The following is a 16,799-nucleotide window of genomic DNA, read 5'->3' on the forward strand; positions in this document are numbered from 1 at the left end:
AAATTTGGGGTTATGAATGAGCAATTCAGTACAAAAACATAAATGAATAAGAATAGATCTAGTTGTGGTCAGATGGTTGTGTCATCAGGAGAGCAGAGGGCACAAATCAACAAATCAAACTGTGCATCTGCACAATCTGTGTCAATTAGTGTGAGAGCACGGCTGCCTGTTTGGTATCAGAGCAGGCTTACGGCTTTGTGCATTTGTGTGCCCACACACGTGTGTTTACGCACATTCCTGCAGCCAACAGCTGTTCAAGGCTTTTAAAGCTGGGAGGAAAAAAACAACAGGAGTGAATGTTGGTATACACTCGGCTCATTCTCTCTTAATCTTCTACAAATCAACATGAGGCCAGCTGTTACTTCTTCACTGAAAGCTTAATTACTTATTGGGTACATTTGGAGATTTGACTTTGGATTCGTGACTTACTGTTCTCCAACAATTGTGCTTCCTCTGCACAAAGATCCCCCCCAAATCTTGTTTTTATTCATGAGCTGTGGGTTTTGAACAAAAGCCTGACTCTGTGCTCTATAGCTGTGTTTTTTTTCTTGTCTTTTTCCTGAAATGCGTTATTTGACAGCTTTATTGAGTATGTGCTTGCTTCTGAATTTAAAACGTGAGTTCTTGTTTAGTGAAAAAAAAGCTTTTTTAGGGGGCAGTACATTTTATTGAGATAATCTTTAACTGATCTATTAAAAAAAAGACATTAAGCCACCATTTAAATCAAATAAAACAATGTTTGTCGAAATGTATTGATTATTTCACTCCTGCATACAACATCTTCATCTGTACAGCAAACGATTAACGATCATGTTTGTTTGAGTGGGTGGCAGCAGCTCTGCCACGGTCAGTAGTTTCCCCCACTGGGACCACGGGTGCTTCAAACTGATGCACTTGTGCTCCTTCACAAACGGCATATGCAGCGTAAAATCCAGCTGCTGGGAGTAACGCGAGCTCGCGTCTCCTCTGCTGGCATCCATGCAGATCGTAACATCACAGTGTAATCAAGGAGAGAGACGTCAGCTATTGTTATGCAAGTGAGACGCTGTCGAGAGAGGCTTGGACCTCCTCCCGGGTTCCACTGCCCGTCGTAGCTTTTCAGCAGCACGGGTCGAGTGTCACGAGGAGTTTCTGCTATCCGGTTGTTCAGTGATGACGCGACGAATCCTACTTCCGGGTCTAAAGTAGTCTGCGTTTAATATGGCTTTTGTGTTGTTAACATGTTTAATGTTATGTATTTTCTTCTATTTGATCTCAAAAGGCTCCTAAAACAGTCAGTGATCACTGTTGACCTCCCTCGGCTTTTATTACCACTAATCATTTATTTAAGCTCAGTTTTTAAAACCTTAGGATGTAACTACAGCCCAGCCCATGCAGCAGTATATGAATGACTAACCTCGTATTGTGGATGGATTATCTCAGTTGTTCTCCTGGCTGAAGTTTGGTCCTTTTACAGCATCCTGCCATGCGATTACATTTGTTTCTGACCACCGAGAACACTCACGTTAACTTTTATCGAGTGGAAAAAAAAGTTAGCTTGTTTATATTATGCTAACATAGCTGTGTCGCTAGCGGTCACGTAGCACATCATTATATACCAGCTAGCCCAACTTCAGTAACCCTACAAACGTCACTGCTGTTTAGTTTTCTGTCTTCATTTATGCTGGAAGTGATAACAGAGCTGTACGTTTGAATTTGTTTCCAAAACCCCGCAGTCAGGACATGCTATATTGTATTTAGATAGAAGCTAGCGAGCTAACTCCCTGCTAACTTCTAACTCTGTTAAATGTCATAAATTCCGTTTTCATGGATGCCTGGATGTTAAACTCAATTGTTACACCTGGTAGAGCAGAACGCTGATCATTTTATTAAAGATGAAAGACTTTAGACAGTTTTTCAACTCTCAGTAATGCCATAGTGATCGTTTGATATATGGACCTGCAGCGGAGTTTAGACCCAGACACGGCTAGTGACGTCAGACTGAACAACCGGATAGAGCGATCTCAGCGTGATGTGCTGCTTTTGTTTTTTTGCTTTCCACACGTGCGTATGTCATTTCTAACAAGACCTAATGTACGAGGCCATTTGCCCAGGGTGTCAGTAAATGTGACTGTTACAGCTGTGGAAGGTAATGAAGGTATCGTTCACTGTGTTATTAGTGAGTGACAAAAGCCAAGACGCATCCCCCTCTCCTGCTAATGGATCCCAGCAGTTATTGAATAAATCATCCTGCGTCGTGTCCGTCTCTTGCTCTTATTCGCTTTCTCGATTCCCTTTCCTTTCTCTCCTTTCGCTTTTCATTACTGCTTCCTTTCATCATTTCAGTCTCTTAACCTTCTCTTCTTTTCTTGTCCCCCAAATTCGCGTTGCCCATTTTCTCCGTCGCTCTCCCTCGAACCTGATGCTCATATTTGCTTTCTCCTTACACCTCCATCTGCTCTCGTTCCCGCCACCCTCCTGCTCTCTGTTTTTGCTTAAGTTCTCACTCGCCGTCTCTTTTTCCCTCTGCTTCCCACAGATGTGGAAGAAGAAGATATTCCTGGTCATCATTGCCATCAGTACCATCAGTCTTCTGCTGCACCATGGGGGTCACTTGACCTGGTGAGTGACCCACGATATGAAAACACATTAAATATCCGTTATTCTTCTATAAATCCATATGGTCCTTGTTACAGTGAAAAATCCTGACAGTCGTTGTGCCACACTTTTGCCTCATAGGCAAATTAATAGAGAGGGGCTTATTATTAAAGTCAAGCATAGAAACCTTGAGCGCCTAAGCACCGCCATGCTGGTCGAGGGACCAATTATAAAAGTAGAGTGCTGTAGACTTTTGACAGCCCAGCATTTTGCTCTCTTCAACTTCCTATTCTCAACGTCTTTATCGTCTCACTTCACTGAACGCTCTTGTTTCCACATCCCACCTCTTATCATTGACTCTGCAGTGAGCACTGCATTCTTTATGTTACTTTATTCAGTGATATGTACCAAACACCTCAGATTTTAGGAGAATTTAGAACTGGTATCCTGCAGTGCTTACAGCAAATGCATTAACTGCACATGTCAGCTGTTTTCCACCACATCCCAGAAGTTGAAGTGCATAATTTCAACTTTAATTTAGTGGGTTGAACAATTGCATAAAAATGTGAGGATCTAAAGCATTTCTTTTAACATAATCTCTTCATATCAGTGGGTCAAAAGTAATTGGACAAATTAAATAACTGAAAATAAGATGTTCATTTCTAATACCTGGTTGAAAACCCTTTGATGGCAAGGACAGTCTGAAGGTTTGAACTCATGGACATCACCAGGTTTCCTCCTTTTTAATGCTTTAATCCTTTTTAATGCCCGGCCTTTACTGCAGAGCAGTCTTTCAGTTGCTGTTTGCTTGTGGACCCTTCTGACCGAAGTTTAGTCTTCAACAGTGAAATGCATGCTCAGCTGGGTTAAGATCAGGTAACTGACTTGGCCATTCAAGACTATTCCACTTCATCCACATCATCAATAAATACTAGTGCCTAGTGCCACTGGCCCAAGCCAGCATACTCCCTCTGCCATGTTTTGCAGATGATGTGCTATGCTTTGGATCATGAGCCGTTCCACGCCTTCTCCATACTTTTTTCTTGGCATAATTCTGATAGATGTTGATCTTGGTTTCATCTGTCCAAAGAATATTTTTGTGCTGGCTTTCTTAGATATTTTTTTAAGCAAAGTCCAATCTAGCCTTTCTATTCTTGGGGCTTATGAGTGACTTGCACCTTGCATTGCAGTCTTTCACGCAGTGTTGTTCACTTGGTTGGCTGTTGTGAAGCTGTTTCTCTTCACCATGCAAATGATTCTACGATCATCCACCAAAGCTGTCTTCATGGACGTCCAGGTCTTTTTGCATCGCTGAGTTCACCAGTGCTTTCTTTCTTTCTTTCTTTCTTTCTTTGGATGGACCAAACTGTAGACTTTGCCACTCCTAATATCGTAGCACTTCTTCGGAAAGGCTTTTTTCTGCTTTAACAGTTTAAGGATAGCTTGTTTCACCTGCATGGAGAGCTCCTTTGACTGCATGTTGTCTGTTCACAGCAAAATCTTCCAAATGCAAGAACCGCACCTTAAATAAAGTCCAGGTCTTTTATCTGCTAAAATTGATTATGACATAACAAAGGAACTGCCCACAGCTACTGATGAAACAGCCTTTGAGTTAATTGTCCAATTATTTTTGGTCCCTTTAAAAAGAGTTTGACCGCAAAAAAAAAACTAAACTTGTGTCCTTGTCCAAATATATATGGACCTAACTGTATGTATATAGTATGAACGTCTTCATTAAAAAATGATAAACATTTGCCACCAAGATCTTTTGATAAAGTTCATGAATAATTCTGCCAATAAAAACTTAATGTACATGACACTTTGAAAAGTAATAATTCGTACTATCATCTGTGTGTTCCCTGAATGTCAGTCCACTATACAATAAAAACAGACACACTGTATATTATATCATATATTGCATTTCTGGCCTCCTCTCCTCTCGCGGCTATATCTTTCTACCTTTCCCTTCAGTCCCATTTATGGTTACTATTTTTGCCTTCCCGTTGTGTTGCTTCTGTTCTGTACAACACATTAGTTTCTTCCATTATCTGTGTGCAGCTTTGTCTCTAATGTCACCATTTTATCCAGAACAGCTGCTCTTTGTGCTGTTTAAGCTAATGCAGCTTTAAGTAAACTGTTGTTGTTTTTTGCCACCAGGACCATGGATGCCTTCCACCTCGGTTGTCCAGCCCTGCACTCTCACCCTTACTCCGGCCTGAAGCCTAAGCACAGTAACGTGGTTTTCCTGAAAACCCACAAAACAGCCAGCAGCACCATGCAGAATCTGCTCTTCCGCTTTGCAGAGCGCAACAACCTGACGGTGGCGTTACCCATACAGGCCTGCGGTCACCAGTTCTGCTACCCGCGATCCTTCACAACTCACTCTGTGCATCAGCACACGCTACCGCCAAACATCGTCACCAACCACATGCGCTTCAATAAGGCTGAGCTGAAACGACTGATGCCAAATGATACGATATACGTCACGATCCTGAGAGAGCCTGGCTCCATGTTTGAGTCCTTGTTCAGTTACTATAACCAGTACTGTCAGAGTTTCAAGAGGGTCCCTAATGGTTCACTGGAAGCTTTCTTAGATGAACCCTGGCGCTACTACAAACCAGAGGAGAACTACTCCATGTATGCACGTAACACCTTGACCTACGACTTGGGCGGAGACAAAGATCGCCCAGCGAAAGATGTCTCTTATGCAAAAGCTTTTGTAGCACAGGTGGAGCGAGTGTTCTCGCTGGTGATGATCTCTGAGTACTTTGATGAATCTCTGGTTCTACTTCGACACCTCCTTTCCTGGGATCTGGATGACATTTTGTATGTTAAGCTCAACATGCGGACGCCAAGTTCCAAGCAGGGCCTGACTGATGATCTTCGCAAAAAGATCCGTGCCTGGAATTCCTTAGATGCCCAGCTCTATGATCACTTTAACGCCTCACTGTGGCGTCAAATCTCTGCTGTGGGTCCAGCCTGTGTGGCGAGGGAGGTGCGCCTCCTTCGTGAGGCCCAGGAGAAGCTGATGAAAAGGTGTTTCGGTGAAGGCATGCCGCTTGTTCGTTCAGCTGCTGAAATCAAAAACAAGGAGCTCCGCCCCTGGCAGCCTAGCGGCAAAGTTGACATAGTCGGTTATGACCTCCCTGTAAATATTACCCAAAGCTTCTCGAGCCAGGACCAGGAGCTCTGCCTGAGGCTCATCATGCCGGAAGTCCAGTACACAAAGATGCTCCTACGTTCCCAGTTACTGCGGTACCGTCTGACCTCTCAGGCTCGGCCTCAGCAGCAGTCACACTCCTTCCAGCAGCCTGTACGCACAACCCTGCTTAGACATCCAGCCCACCGCAGCCAGCCACTAGTGCCTGCTGCTGCAACCCCTGCCTCAGGAACTGGAATCAACTCAAAGACTGCTGCAGGAACTCGAGGTCGGACAAATAAGCAAGGGACAAAACCCTCACAAACTCAGTCCTCATAGACTGGAAAACTCCTCATAGACTTGAAAATTATCCGAGTGCCCAACAAACTGCATTGTTTAACTCATCGTGACCCATGAGACTACGATTGTTGGCTGGTCTGGGGTTTTTGGGGGAATAAGGCTATCCTTGAGAAATGTCTGGGTTTATCTTGAATTAGAGTATCCCCTCTTCCTTCTATGTGTGTTTGGTTTGACATGAAAATAAATTAGGAAAAAGGGGATTGGACATACTTGGACTTGAATTTTAATCTTTCTCCTTTCCGATCCATCAGACCTTATCAGGGTGGGAAGGCACAAAAGCTGGAGGAACACTGGGAGGGAAGTTTAACCCAGCTGTACGCCTCTGCAGCCCTGACTGCAGTGGATATGAGAGGGTTTCGGATGAAAGTGGTTCTTTGAAGGAAATCTGTTTCATGCGACTGGGAGTCAATAGAGAAGTGGCGATATCGGGTCTATTGTGCAGCACAGAGTGTGCTTTGTGTGTATCACACTGGGATAGTATCATGTTACTTGTGTTTGTTCTCCGTTTCTCAAGCTCTCATTCGCTCTCTCTCTTTCCTAACATATGCCACTTAAAGTCCTTGAGGAGACATAATGACATAAAGGGATCGGCTGTCAGGCCTCCGAAGAGCCTCCTAAGAGGCCAGACAGACACTGAGATCAACTCACAACCATTAACGTGACAGCACAAAACAACTCTTCCTTCTTTGGCCTTTTTTTTCTTACTGACTCTAGAGTTGAAATCAGTGAAGGGACGGGGGGATAAAAAGGCCAGTGAGATGGAGACCTTATCCTGAGGGTAAGCCTAAAAACTGCTGGATACTCAATTTGGCCATACAAGTCCCACAGAGACTGAGCACATGTATGAAGCCTGTGTCTCGTCAGCTTTTTGACCTCCCTTTCTTCCTTCTAAGGTCCTTCTCTGCCTTCACCACCCTGTCAATACTGCTGTTGCCCTCTGGGCAGGCTCTCCATCCACCAAGAAGCACTAACATCTTTTTTTCTCCAACCCCTGGTACTTCATCGAACAGCCAGACAAGATCACACCTCACCTTGTGGAGACTCTGTTAAGGTGATGCTTCTGGATGTGGGGATTTACTGTACAGCTTGGGCGTTATTGCAATAAGATCTCCAGGCCCTTCGCCCTGAATATGAAAGGCATGGATTTAATAACCTACCAGCAACCCTGTGCCCATATACAATAATTAAACACACTGGCACAAATAAAAACATCAAACTCCTTGATGGGACAAAGACTTGAAGCCTGTGGATCGTGGCGCTTGAATATTTAATCATCTCCTCTCACAGGCCGCCTATGGCCCGGGTTCTAGGGTTACACGGCTGTACGTTGTCATTAAGGACATGTTCAACCAGGTGAAAGCTGCTCAATCCGAACCCTGAAGCACAGAAAGACAAAGGGAGAGCGTTAATGCACGATCCTTAAAGCCTCTTAAGGCAGCTGGGCCGACTGGGGTCTTAAAGAGTCTTCATTTATCTCGGCTGTGATCCATTTTTAATGCTTTCTGCTCATATTTAATGTGTCATTTATGTTCTTTTATTACTCTGGTGATCAGTAGGGTGCTGCTGAGGAAGTGAAGGAACAATATAGTTGTGTGAGAGTATGTGTTTGAGCCAAGAAATGTCTCCCGGCTCATGTCGGGGTTTTTTTGGGGGTTTTTTTTTCTTTGGCCTGCAAGATTTATTAAACTATGTATTATTTATGATCGGGACTTAAAGAGCCCCATTACTGTATTTTAACTGGTATTTTTCATGAATCACTGGATGAAAACTGCTTTTCCATCGATTTGGTGGTTCGTGGTGTGCACGGCTTACCACTTCAGGCAGCAGAGATGGAACAAGGCATGTGGAAACGGTTTAAAATATTAATTCTGTACATGTTATACATAATGCAAAACTACAACAAACTGCACATCGAACCTACTTTAGTGGCTTCAGAATTAATCTCCCATTCAGCAGAGCTAAGTACTTAACCACACTACGTGTTTGTGGTTTGAGTGTGTCAAACCACAGGTAACAATAATAATAAAATAGACACACACAGCTGCTGCTCAGAAATAAAAAGCAATGAAGCCATCAGGCAACAGACGCGAGGAGAGGATGCACGGTTCTATGAAGTAGCTGTGAGAATCTGAATGTGTGCAATGCATGATAGTTTTTATTTATTAGACATGTGAAATGTCTTCAGATATGTGTAAAAACCTTTTCAGGTTACATGCACTGTAAAACATGGGCAAACATGAAGAAGGCTGTGGTTTTGTATTTTCTTGCTCCCATGAAAAGACCAAAACCACACTCAAAAAAATCAACTAGGGCATGTGTTTGATTAACAAAGTAGTAATATGTTTACATCACATGAAGAAATCATTTTTATGCTCATTAAATGATTCATTCTTTTTTGTTGAATATAAATCAAAGAAAACTTTGATGAGTTAAATTCGTTCACGGCAATCCAATGAGAATGAGGTCCATCAAACCAACGGCTCTGATAGCGTCATGTATTGCGCATGCTCCACGCCCACCGGATGCGGAAAGGTCCGTTGAGAAGTTAACGAGCGCACGTGGAGTTACTTCTTTGGCATACCTGATAGTGAGGTAAGTAATATTTCTTGATATATTTATTTAGGTTAGTGGAGTGAGAGATAAATACTATTAGTTAAAAATTTTTACCTGTGTAGTGTGGAGATTTAGAGGAGTTTTATATATAGCAGGGAGGTTGTAGACCCAAGCATTTTTCAAATGTAAGTCGGTGAATTTAATGTTTTTTTAAAAACTTAACCGGAGTCGCTAATTGTTGCAACAGAGCAAAAACTGATGAGGTTATTTTGGTAAGTTCGGTTTTTTTTTTGTTTCTGTCGACTTTGAATGAGGTTTGTTTCATGGTTATCTGCGTTGGTAGGACTGTTTTTCTTCTCTGGAGTTAGCTAACTTTGAAGAGCGGGAAAGCCGCGTAGAGCCGTTACGTCTTCGCATATAGCTCCGTGAATGACAGGTTACTTTCTGCTTAACCGGAGTTGGTGATTGTTGGTAGTAGTGGTAAGACTGACCGACATGGTTTTGGTGATTTTATGAGTGTTTTATGATGCTCTATCTAAAATTCCTGTTTTTGTCAGTGGAGTTTAGTCGCGGGCAACCGCATTAACTGGATTGATGAAAGGTTTAATTCAACTAAACCAGCGTTTAGGGGAGTTAATAACAAGGAGTAAGATAAAATCTGTCACAATAATTGCATGTGCATTTTCTTTTTTTGTAATATATTCACTTAGTTTTCGAATTCAGAATGATTTAGGTGGATAATTGTTCGGGTTATAGTTTCTCTGGTGCTCTGCATTAAGGCTGACTAACGGTGCGTTCACACCGAACGCGATAGACGCCCCTAGCTGATCGCGTGCACATTTGCACCTCGAAGCGCGTCCAGCATGAACTGGTCGAGCTTTATATGCAATTTTCACGCGTATGAAGAAGAGATCTGGGAGGAAGTAGTGCCAGACGGTATGTTATTAAAATGGCAGCTGTCAATCTAGCGTTTGAAGAAAGAGTCTCCCTTCTCTATTTGCTGTGGAGAGCAGAGCAGTGCCTAAAGGACGTCCTCACCGTACCTGGGTCCATCAGGTCTTCCACAAGCGTGAGCAGTTTGGTGAGTTTCACCACTTGCTCCAGAAGCTCCGTCTGGATGACGGCCGCTTTCAGCTGTACCACCTTCTGTCCCTTGCCGAGTTTGAGGAGCTGCTGTCCCGCAGATTTTACCAGCTGGAGCGGTAGACGTGATAAGCGCGAATGCACAAAATGCACCACACAAACTGCAGCGCGTATTTTACTTCGCGCTTCAAAGGCGTCAGTCGTGTGAAGTAGGCAGAAAAGCGTTTTCTCAATGCAAATCTGCTTCCGAAGTTTAGCTGGACCTCCAGTCACGCTTCATCGTGCTCCTCCATTGACTTTACATGTAAACCTGAAGCTCTGGTCGCGTCTATCGCGTTCGGTGTGTACGCACCGTAACAGTCTTCACATTTCACAGTATGTAGATATTAACACAAATTTGTCAGAGTAATAACTTTGTTTTAATTAATTTCTCTCCCCAGAAATACATCACAAAATAAAGCCACATTCCCATGCTCTGAGATTCTTATGCACCTCCTCAACAATACATGGTAAGTTCATGTTTGCCTTATTATTATTATTATTATGTTATTTATTTTTTTTGGATGATGCAGAAGTTTAATCTCCTTGACGTTTTCTAATGCATATTTCATTTTTTATCAGTGACGTGTATGTGGCAGTGCAAGCATTGTGTTACCAGAGAGAGCAGCAGGTACAAATTACTTCAACATTATAAACTACATCATCATTACGGAATAGGTCAACATTATCTGTGCATATATGTTAATTGTCCGTGCACATTTAAGACTTGGAGTGGACTGAACACTCATGTCTATAAAGCTCATTCATCTCAGTTTACACAGACAGCTTCAAGTTCAGTAACTTTTAAATGTGAGTTATGTGACTGCAGTGACGTCTTCTCTGAGAGAGATTTTTTTGTCCATATTGGAACACATCTGCGAAGTAACGAGACAGTTAGTTGTGTGTTTCTTGGTTGCCCTTTCAAGACAAATATTTACAATACATTTTATACACACAAGAGGAAGCATCATCCACACACACTTAAAGATTTTAAAGACAGGGTAGTTACACGTGTGGACCCAGTTCAAGTGATAGAGTCCTCTGATAACGTAAGGGCTAGCTGTTCTGAAGATGTATCCTATGGTGAATTTGAAAGTGAGTCAGTGACAGAATGTGATAATAGTGCTGTTGAAAATCAGCCCGAACTAATTGAACGGAAATTAGCAGTAATATTGTTGAAATTGGAACACATATTTCATGTTCCAGCAAAAGGATTAGATGAGTTCTTAGAGGAGTTAGTTTTTCTGTTGAGTTCAGCTAGTGTACCTCTGACAAAGCGTACAATTAGAGAAATTTTTAAGAGCCTTAACCTCCATATTAGTCAGGCTGTTATTGAAGAGCTTGCAAATTCTGTATGTGTTTCTAACCCTGTGGCTAAAATATTGGGAAAGTGTGGCCCTCTTGCCACTCCTTATAAAAGAAAACTATACTACATACAAAATTTTAGGGTTGTAGAGCCTGTTTAGTATTTTTTATCGATAGACCAAAGGAAGTCATTTCAGTATAAACGCTATATAAGAACCAGTCTATTTACCATGTGGCCTTTTGGACTCTTCCAAACTAAGTATTCCTTTTTCAAACTGCTGCCTAAAAGCTAAATATTGTCATTATGGATTCCCTTTTTTCTTAGGATGACACAATACATACAAGACGAGCATGCATCCTGAAGTCCTTGTGTGTCTACCTGAATGAAGACCATGAGAAACTTGTGAAGGAATATACGGTCAGTTACATTCACAAGTTGTTCTGTGTTATGTAATTTGCTCCAGGAGTTATGGGTAATTTCAATATATGAAATGGTAAAATGTGACACCACGTGTGAATAAAAGATATTGCAATTGGTCCTTGTTTTGTTTCATGTCAAATTTCTGAGGTGTGAAACCAGAGACATAGAATTTAGTAAATATATCAGCATATTCACGCTGATTGCTGAATTCCTTTATTTTTTTCATATCTAGACTCAAACAAATGTATTATTGTATTTTACGTCACAGAACACTGAGGCCAACACTGAAGCCATGGAACAAACTGTGATGGGAGTGTATGTCATACATCAGGAGGGTGCGGAGCCTGGAGATGACCCAGGGAACATCGGTGTCCTGATTGAAGGCGTGGAGGTTCTCACTGGTTTGAGGAGCATTGCAATTGCTTGTGCTCTGTTATTTGGACTGATATACTGTCTGAACCTAAGCTACCCACCGGAGCTCAAATGCACTTTTGAAGTCTTGCAAAAGATTATCATGAAGCTGGATGGACAGAGGTTGTCATCCAAGGCACAGTTTCTAAAAAACAAGCTAATGGGGTGAATGAGCTTGAAACAGACTCAGGCAAGCCAGATATTTTTTTTTCAAGGTTTTTGCAATGCAAATATGTGTTTACTGTTTTAAAGTTTAAAATTGTAAGTTATAAAATGTTCATATAAACTATGTGGTTTGCTCTGCGGCTATTATACAAAGATTGTTTGTTCATAACTTAAAGTCTTATACAGTTTAAGTGTAAACACTGATTTTTGCCAGATGGCAATTGTTACAAAGGCAAATGCACACTGGTTTTCACAAATTGTTTGAGTGGAGCAGTTATACTCAAAATTGAATGTTTTCTCCACACGTTAAATAGCATAAAGTCACTATTAATGGATACAGCCTGATTAAATGGAGGACTAATGTATGCAAGCAACATAGTAATGTTGAATGTTATGTCTGAGCTTTAAATTGTGTTAAAATTCATATTGTTGTTTGCAATGCATATTTTACTACATTTTACGAAAGTTGCTTTGGGGATAATATTTTTTGTCTGCAAACTATTCAACAGACTTATTTCATTTTTATTATTAGGGTTAGGGTTATTTTATTGTATTTTTTCTTTCAGTCAGCATGTCTTGATCTGGAAGTTCTGTGGTCTTAGTATGAGATGGTTAAAGGGGAGAAAGCTAGGCTGAACTGGGATCCTGCCAACTGTTTTAAGAATGTTCAAGCAAAATAAAAGAGATGGTTTTGCAAGTTATCATTTATGTATGTTTCATTAATTTAATTAAAAGTAATGTTTACATAAGCAATACAAACACTAACTGAAACATGATTGGTGTAAGTACTACAGACATAAATTACATTTGTTCATTCAACAAGATTAACATTGGTGTAACAAACAAATATTTTACTAGTTCATGTAACAAGACTGACTTTTGATGTGCCAAGGTGTTTAAACAATATAACATGAATTTAAATTAATTAGACTAACTTGGTACAAACATGTTAACTGAATAAAAATCAAATTAACTGAATGTTAATGTTTAAATTATGTTACACTTACAAACATATTTAGTGTTGAAACAACACAATCAAGATGGATTGATATAACATGATTTGTTTAGATGGAATATAGGTGGCAAGATGAAATTAAGTTCATCCAATGAATTATTTTTTTGAGTGCAGCAATATGTAAATTGGTCTGCCAACTTCCTGCTGTGAAAGCACACCACAACTCCCTAAAGAAGGCTCAGTACTGAGCAAAAGTCTAGAGTCACCCTTTATTTCTTTATATGTTGTTAGAAAAATGGGAAATAGGTACGACGATTTATTGAAACATATGTATACAAACATGGTAATGCAGCGCGTACAATTGTAATGAGCTTGAAAGTCGGCGTTGGTAGGACCACCTTTATTCTTCAGCACAGTCTGAACTCTCTTAGGCAGCTTTCTTGTTATTGTTTTAAGTAGTCTTCAGGAATAGTTTTCCAGGCTTCTTGGAGGACATTCAAAACATTCGCTGCTGTAATGCAGCTCCCAACCATGAAAGAGCCTTCACTGTGTTTTACAGACACCAGAACTGCTGCCACTGATTTTCAGTCTTGTGTAGTTTGGCACACCTCAACCATCTTTCCACTGAGACCATTTCTGATGAAGCTTCAGTGAACATCAGATGCATGAGCTGAAGGTCCAGATCCATCTCTCAGGTCCTGTGTCAGGGCTTTGCTGGATTCTTTCCTGTTTCTTAAGGACATGATCTTCAGATACTGTTAATCTGTTGTAGATAGCTGTTTTTGGCCTGACACGCCTTTGGTTCTCAATTTGTTCAGACACAATCCATTAAAACTGACCAGCTACAAGCACAGGACTGAAAAGCAGCAATTGTCCAAAGAAAAGCTTTGAAAGAACCTCAGAAAGCCTGGAGAACTATTGCTCTTGTATCATTTTAAAGCTATAGGAAGGAAAAGAGATGTGGATTGGCTCCAAACATTTGCACAGTACTGTACAGTAGTACAGTTTGACTCAGTGAGTGTGTTTCAGATATTTTTGGACAACAAAGGCACTGGAGACATCAAACTTGATTGATTATATGTCGTAAGAGCGATGTGTTGTTGGCTTTTTCAGTAACATACGGAGTATCAGCAGCCTTATCCTTTACCAAAGCATGGCTTCTCAAAATCTTTGGGTCCTGGGACTCCTTACAGAGGAGAATATTTTCCAAACATCCACCTCCAATCCTAACACCGGGTTAGCTAATTTGGATTAAGCATTAGATGAAAAGCTGACTGACTCACGCATGTGTTCACTAACTCAATAGTTGGCTAATAAATCCAGCTTTGCATTAGCAAGACCACTTTGACTCTTGGAGTTTCTACTGGTCCAAAATAAAGGACAATATATAGCTAATAGCATAAATTTATCTACTTAGCAATTCCTTACTTGCTAAGATGTTATTACTCCGGACCTCTGAGACGTCCTCAGATCCCACTCTGAGATCCACGGCTGTAAAGGAGCTGGCAGCTGATGCTGACTTTCATCATTTTCCCCCAAACAAACAAAAACCATGACTGTGAATGCAACTCCGAAATTGCTTAAAGCACCTGTGAATCTGCTAATATTAAACAAATGATACATTATCAAAAGTATTTGCATTAATTTTAAATATAGACCAAAAAAAATGAATGAAAATTGTTTTATGTATTTATTTATTTATTGAACTGAACCATGTTTGTTTTTCATGCTTTGCAAAAAAGGACGAAAAACCTGGTGTTAGATTTGATCTAACCGATAAAGACCGACTGACAGTTTGGAATAAAAAAAAGTAATTATCCTCATTTTTTTTCAGTGAAACTATACATTTATACATATTTCTGCAATTTTGGACACTTTGGGTCTCTACAGAGGTTTCTGATAGTCGAATGTAGTTTTTTTCCTTTTACGTGAACTTTCAACGTATGTTTGCATCCGTTAAATAAAAAATTAAACGCGGGCATCTGCAAACGCTCTTCTTCAGATTTCTATATCTGACTGTGATTCAGATGAAGAACGTGTTTCCTGTCGACCGTTCATTTGAGAGCCTGCTCCGAGTGGCTGTAAGCGCTCTTTTGATTGTACAAGACGTTTGCTTGGCTGTTCTGCTTCGTGTCAGAGTGTTTCACTAATAGTCCTGCTGTCATGTCTAAAGTGTCGGCTATTCTTTCTTGGGTTATGCCAGAGGGGCTGTGAAAATGGTACGCTAAAAAACGAAACAAAAAAAACCTCATCATCTCCACATTAGCTGGCCCCTCTTTTCTTGTGAGGGAGAAAAGTGAAGCTGCTTTAAAAAAAAACAAAAAAACTTGAACATGAAAGCCTTGTGGGATCAGAGCAATTTTTTTGTGTGTACCTGCTGAGCTTTTATGTGTCACAGGGAAGTAAACATGAACTGCATTGTTGCCCACTGTCCTCTTTGATGTGCACATTATGTTTTGGGAGGGGGTTATCTGTGAACTGAGAAGAATGAGCAAGTTTTTTTTTTTTTTTTGTAATTCTGTGAATATTTGGAAAATGTTGGGTGGGTGATACAGCTCAGAAGACAATCAGAGCTAGGGGCCCCAAAGCTTTGTAATGATGGTTGATGAGCAGGATGAATAAAGTTTGAATGATTTCAATTCACCTGCGAGTGAGTGTCTTTTGACTCTGCCGCTTTTTCGGTGAGATTTATTCAGATATGCGGACACTTGAATTATTCTGGATATCACAGCAACACACACACACACTCTTCATCAGCGGTGAAACAACACACGGTGACAGTCGCTCAATTAAGATTCAGATACTAAACGGTTTCTATTTCCCTGAAGACTGAAACCAGACTTTTCAGGCTGCAATCAGTCTTTGGAAATTACCTCCATTTAGCACGCCCGCCTAAATGAATGAACAAATTGCTTCTCAGAAGGACAAAAACAAAATGCAGAGCGGCGTGTGTTTGATATGACTGCGATTGAAGCAATCACCATGCTGTGTCCCACTCCGCCGGCCTGTCATTATGGCCTGCTGTTGCCATGGCTTTGGCTGCTAAGAGGTGGCCCTCCGGAGTCTCGTCGCTTCTCTCGTTTTTTTCTCTAACACGGCGGCAGCCCTTCTGTTTGTTTCTCTATCATAACCTGCCATAACCTGGCCTCCAACCATGCGCATAATTACAGTAATTATGCTAACTGTAATAATAATAACATAGAATGAAATGACCACAGGAGAAATATATTTCCTTCACCACTCCATCTACTTTTTTCTAAAGCAAACTTATTGTCAGAGGATGTGCAGCGAGGGCCTATAACAGCTGTAAACAGCTGTTTAACAAATGCTCCGCTCTCTTTATGTGTCAGATGTATTTATGCCTGAGCAGCTGGGGTCTCTGATGTGTGAAATTCACTTCAGCTTATATAAATGACTCTATTAATTGAGAATGTACCCTAATGTATTTGGCGGATTGTTTCATTACCTCTGCCAAGGAGGTCGTGTTTTTGGTAGCGTGTCAGCCTGTAAACATGGTAGCTCGAAACGTTTTGAAGTAATTCTGATAAAACTTTGTAGGGGTGTAGACTCGGGTCAGGTTAGTCATCCATTAAAATGTCAACTTAATGATTTATTGATTGAAAATTACAAAAATCCTTATAATTAAGAAATTATATTTCTTAAATGTGTAAGTGTATTGTCAACATTTAGAAAGGACTTGTAAAATACTCAATTCAATTCAGTTTTATTTATACAGAACACAACAACAGTCGCCCCAAGATGCTTTATATTTTAAGGTAGACCCTACAATA

General features: G+C 40.8%; 2 protein-coding genes across 3 annotated transcripts in view; both read left to right on the top strand.

The window, feature by feature from the left end:
• Window positions 1-8,360, top strand: part of gal3st3 (galactose-3-O-sulfotransferase 3) — a 54,049-nt gene extending 45,689 nt beyond the window's left edge. For both annotated transcript variants that reach the window (XM_085397816.1, XM_085397824.1), the window contains exons 2-3: window positions 2,519-2,601; window positions 4,735-8,360. In XM_085397816.1, coding sequence (XP_085253942.1) covers window positions 2,519-2,601; window positions 4,735-6,055 — 1,404 coding nt within the window. In that variant the 3' untranslated portion in view covers window positions 6,056-8,360. The remainder of the gene's footprint in view (window positions 1-2,518; window positions 2,602-4,734) is intronic.
• Window positions 8,361-8,528: 168 nt separating this feature from the next.
• On the top strand, window positions 8,529-12,994 carry LOC146674689 (uncharacterized). The gene is made up of 5 exons (XM_085397836.1): window positions 8,529-8,668; window positions 10,153-10,221; window positions 10,334-10,382; window positions 11,382-11,474; window positions 11,746-12,994. Exons 1-5 carry the CDS (start codon window positions 8,529-8,531, stop codon window positions 12,055-12,057), a joined length of 663 nt encoding a protein of 220 aa, XP_085253962.1. The 3' UTR covers window positions 12,058-12,994.
• The last annotated feature ends 3,805 nt before the right edge of the window (window positions 12,995-16,799 follow it).

Source organism: Rhamphochromis longiceps, linkage group LG3 (genome assembly GCF_057381845.1).
Source record: "Rhamphochromis longiceps isolate RC_006_pf linkage group LG3, R_longiceps_female_GT1.1, whole genome shotgun sequence".
In the NCBI taxonomy this organism is placed as follows: domain Eukaryota; kingdom Metazoa; phylum Chordata; class Actinopteri; order Cichliformes; family Cichlidae; genus Rhamphochromis; species Rhamphochromis longiceps.

Excerpts from the sequence above, each read along its gene's own strand:
- LOC146674689 (XM_085397836.1), top strand. The coding sequence starts at position 8,529 with ATGAGAATGAGGTCCATCAAACCAACGGCTCTGATAGCGTCATGTATT. Across the intron at positions 10,383-11,381 it reads GTTACCAGAGAGAGCAGCAG|GATGACACAATACATACAAG; the intron begins GTACAAATTACT and ends CTTTTTTCTTAG. Across the intron at positions 11,475-11,745 it reads AACTTGTGAAGGAATATACG|AACACTGAGGCCAACACTGA; the intron begins GTCAGTTACATT and ends TTTACGTCACAG.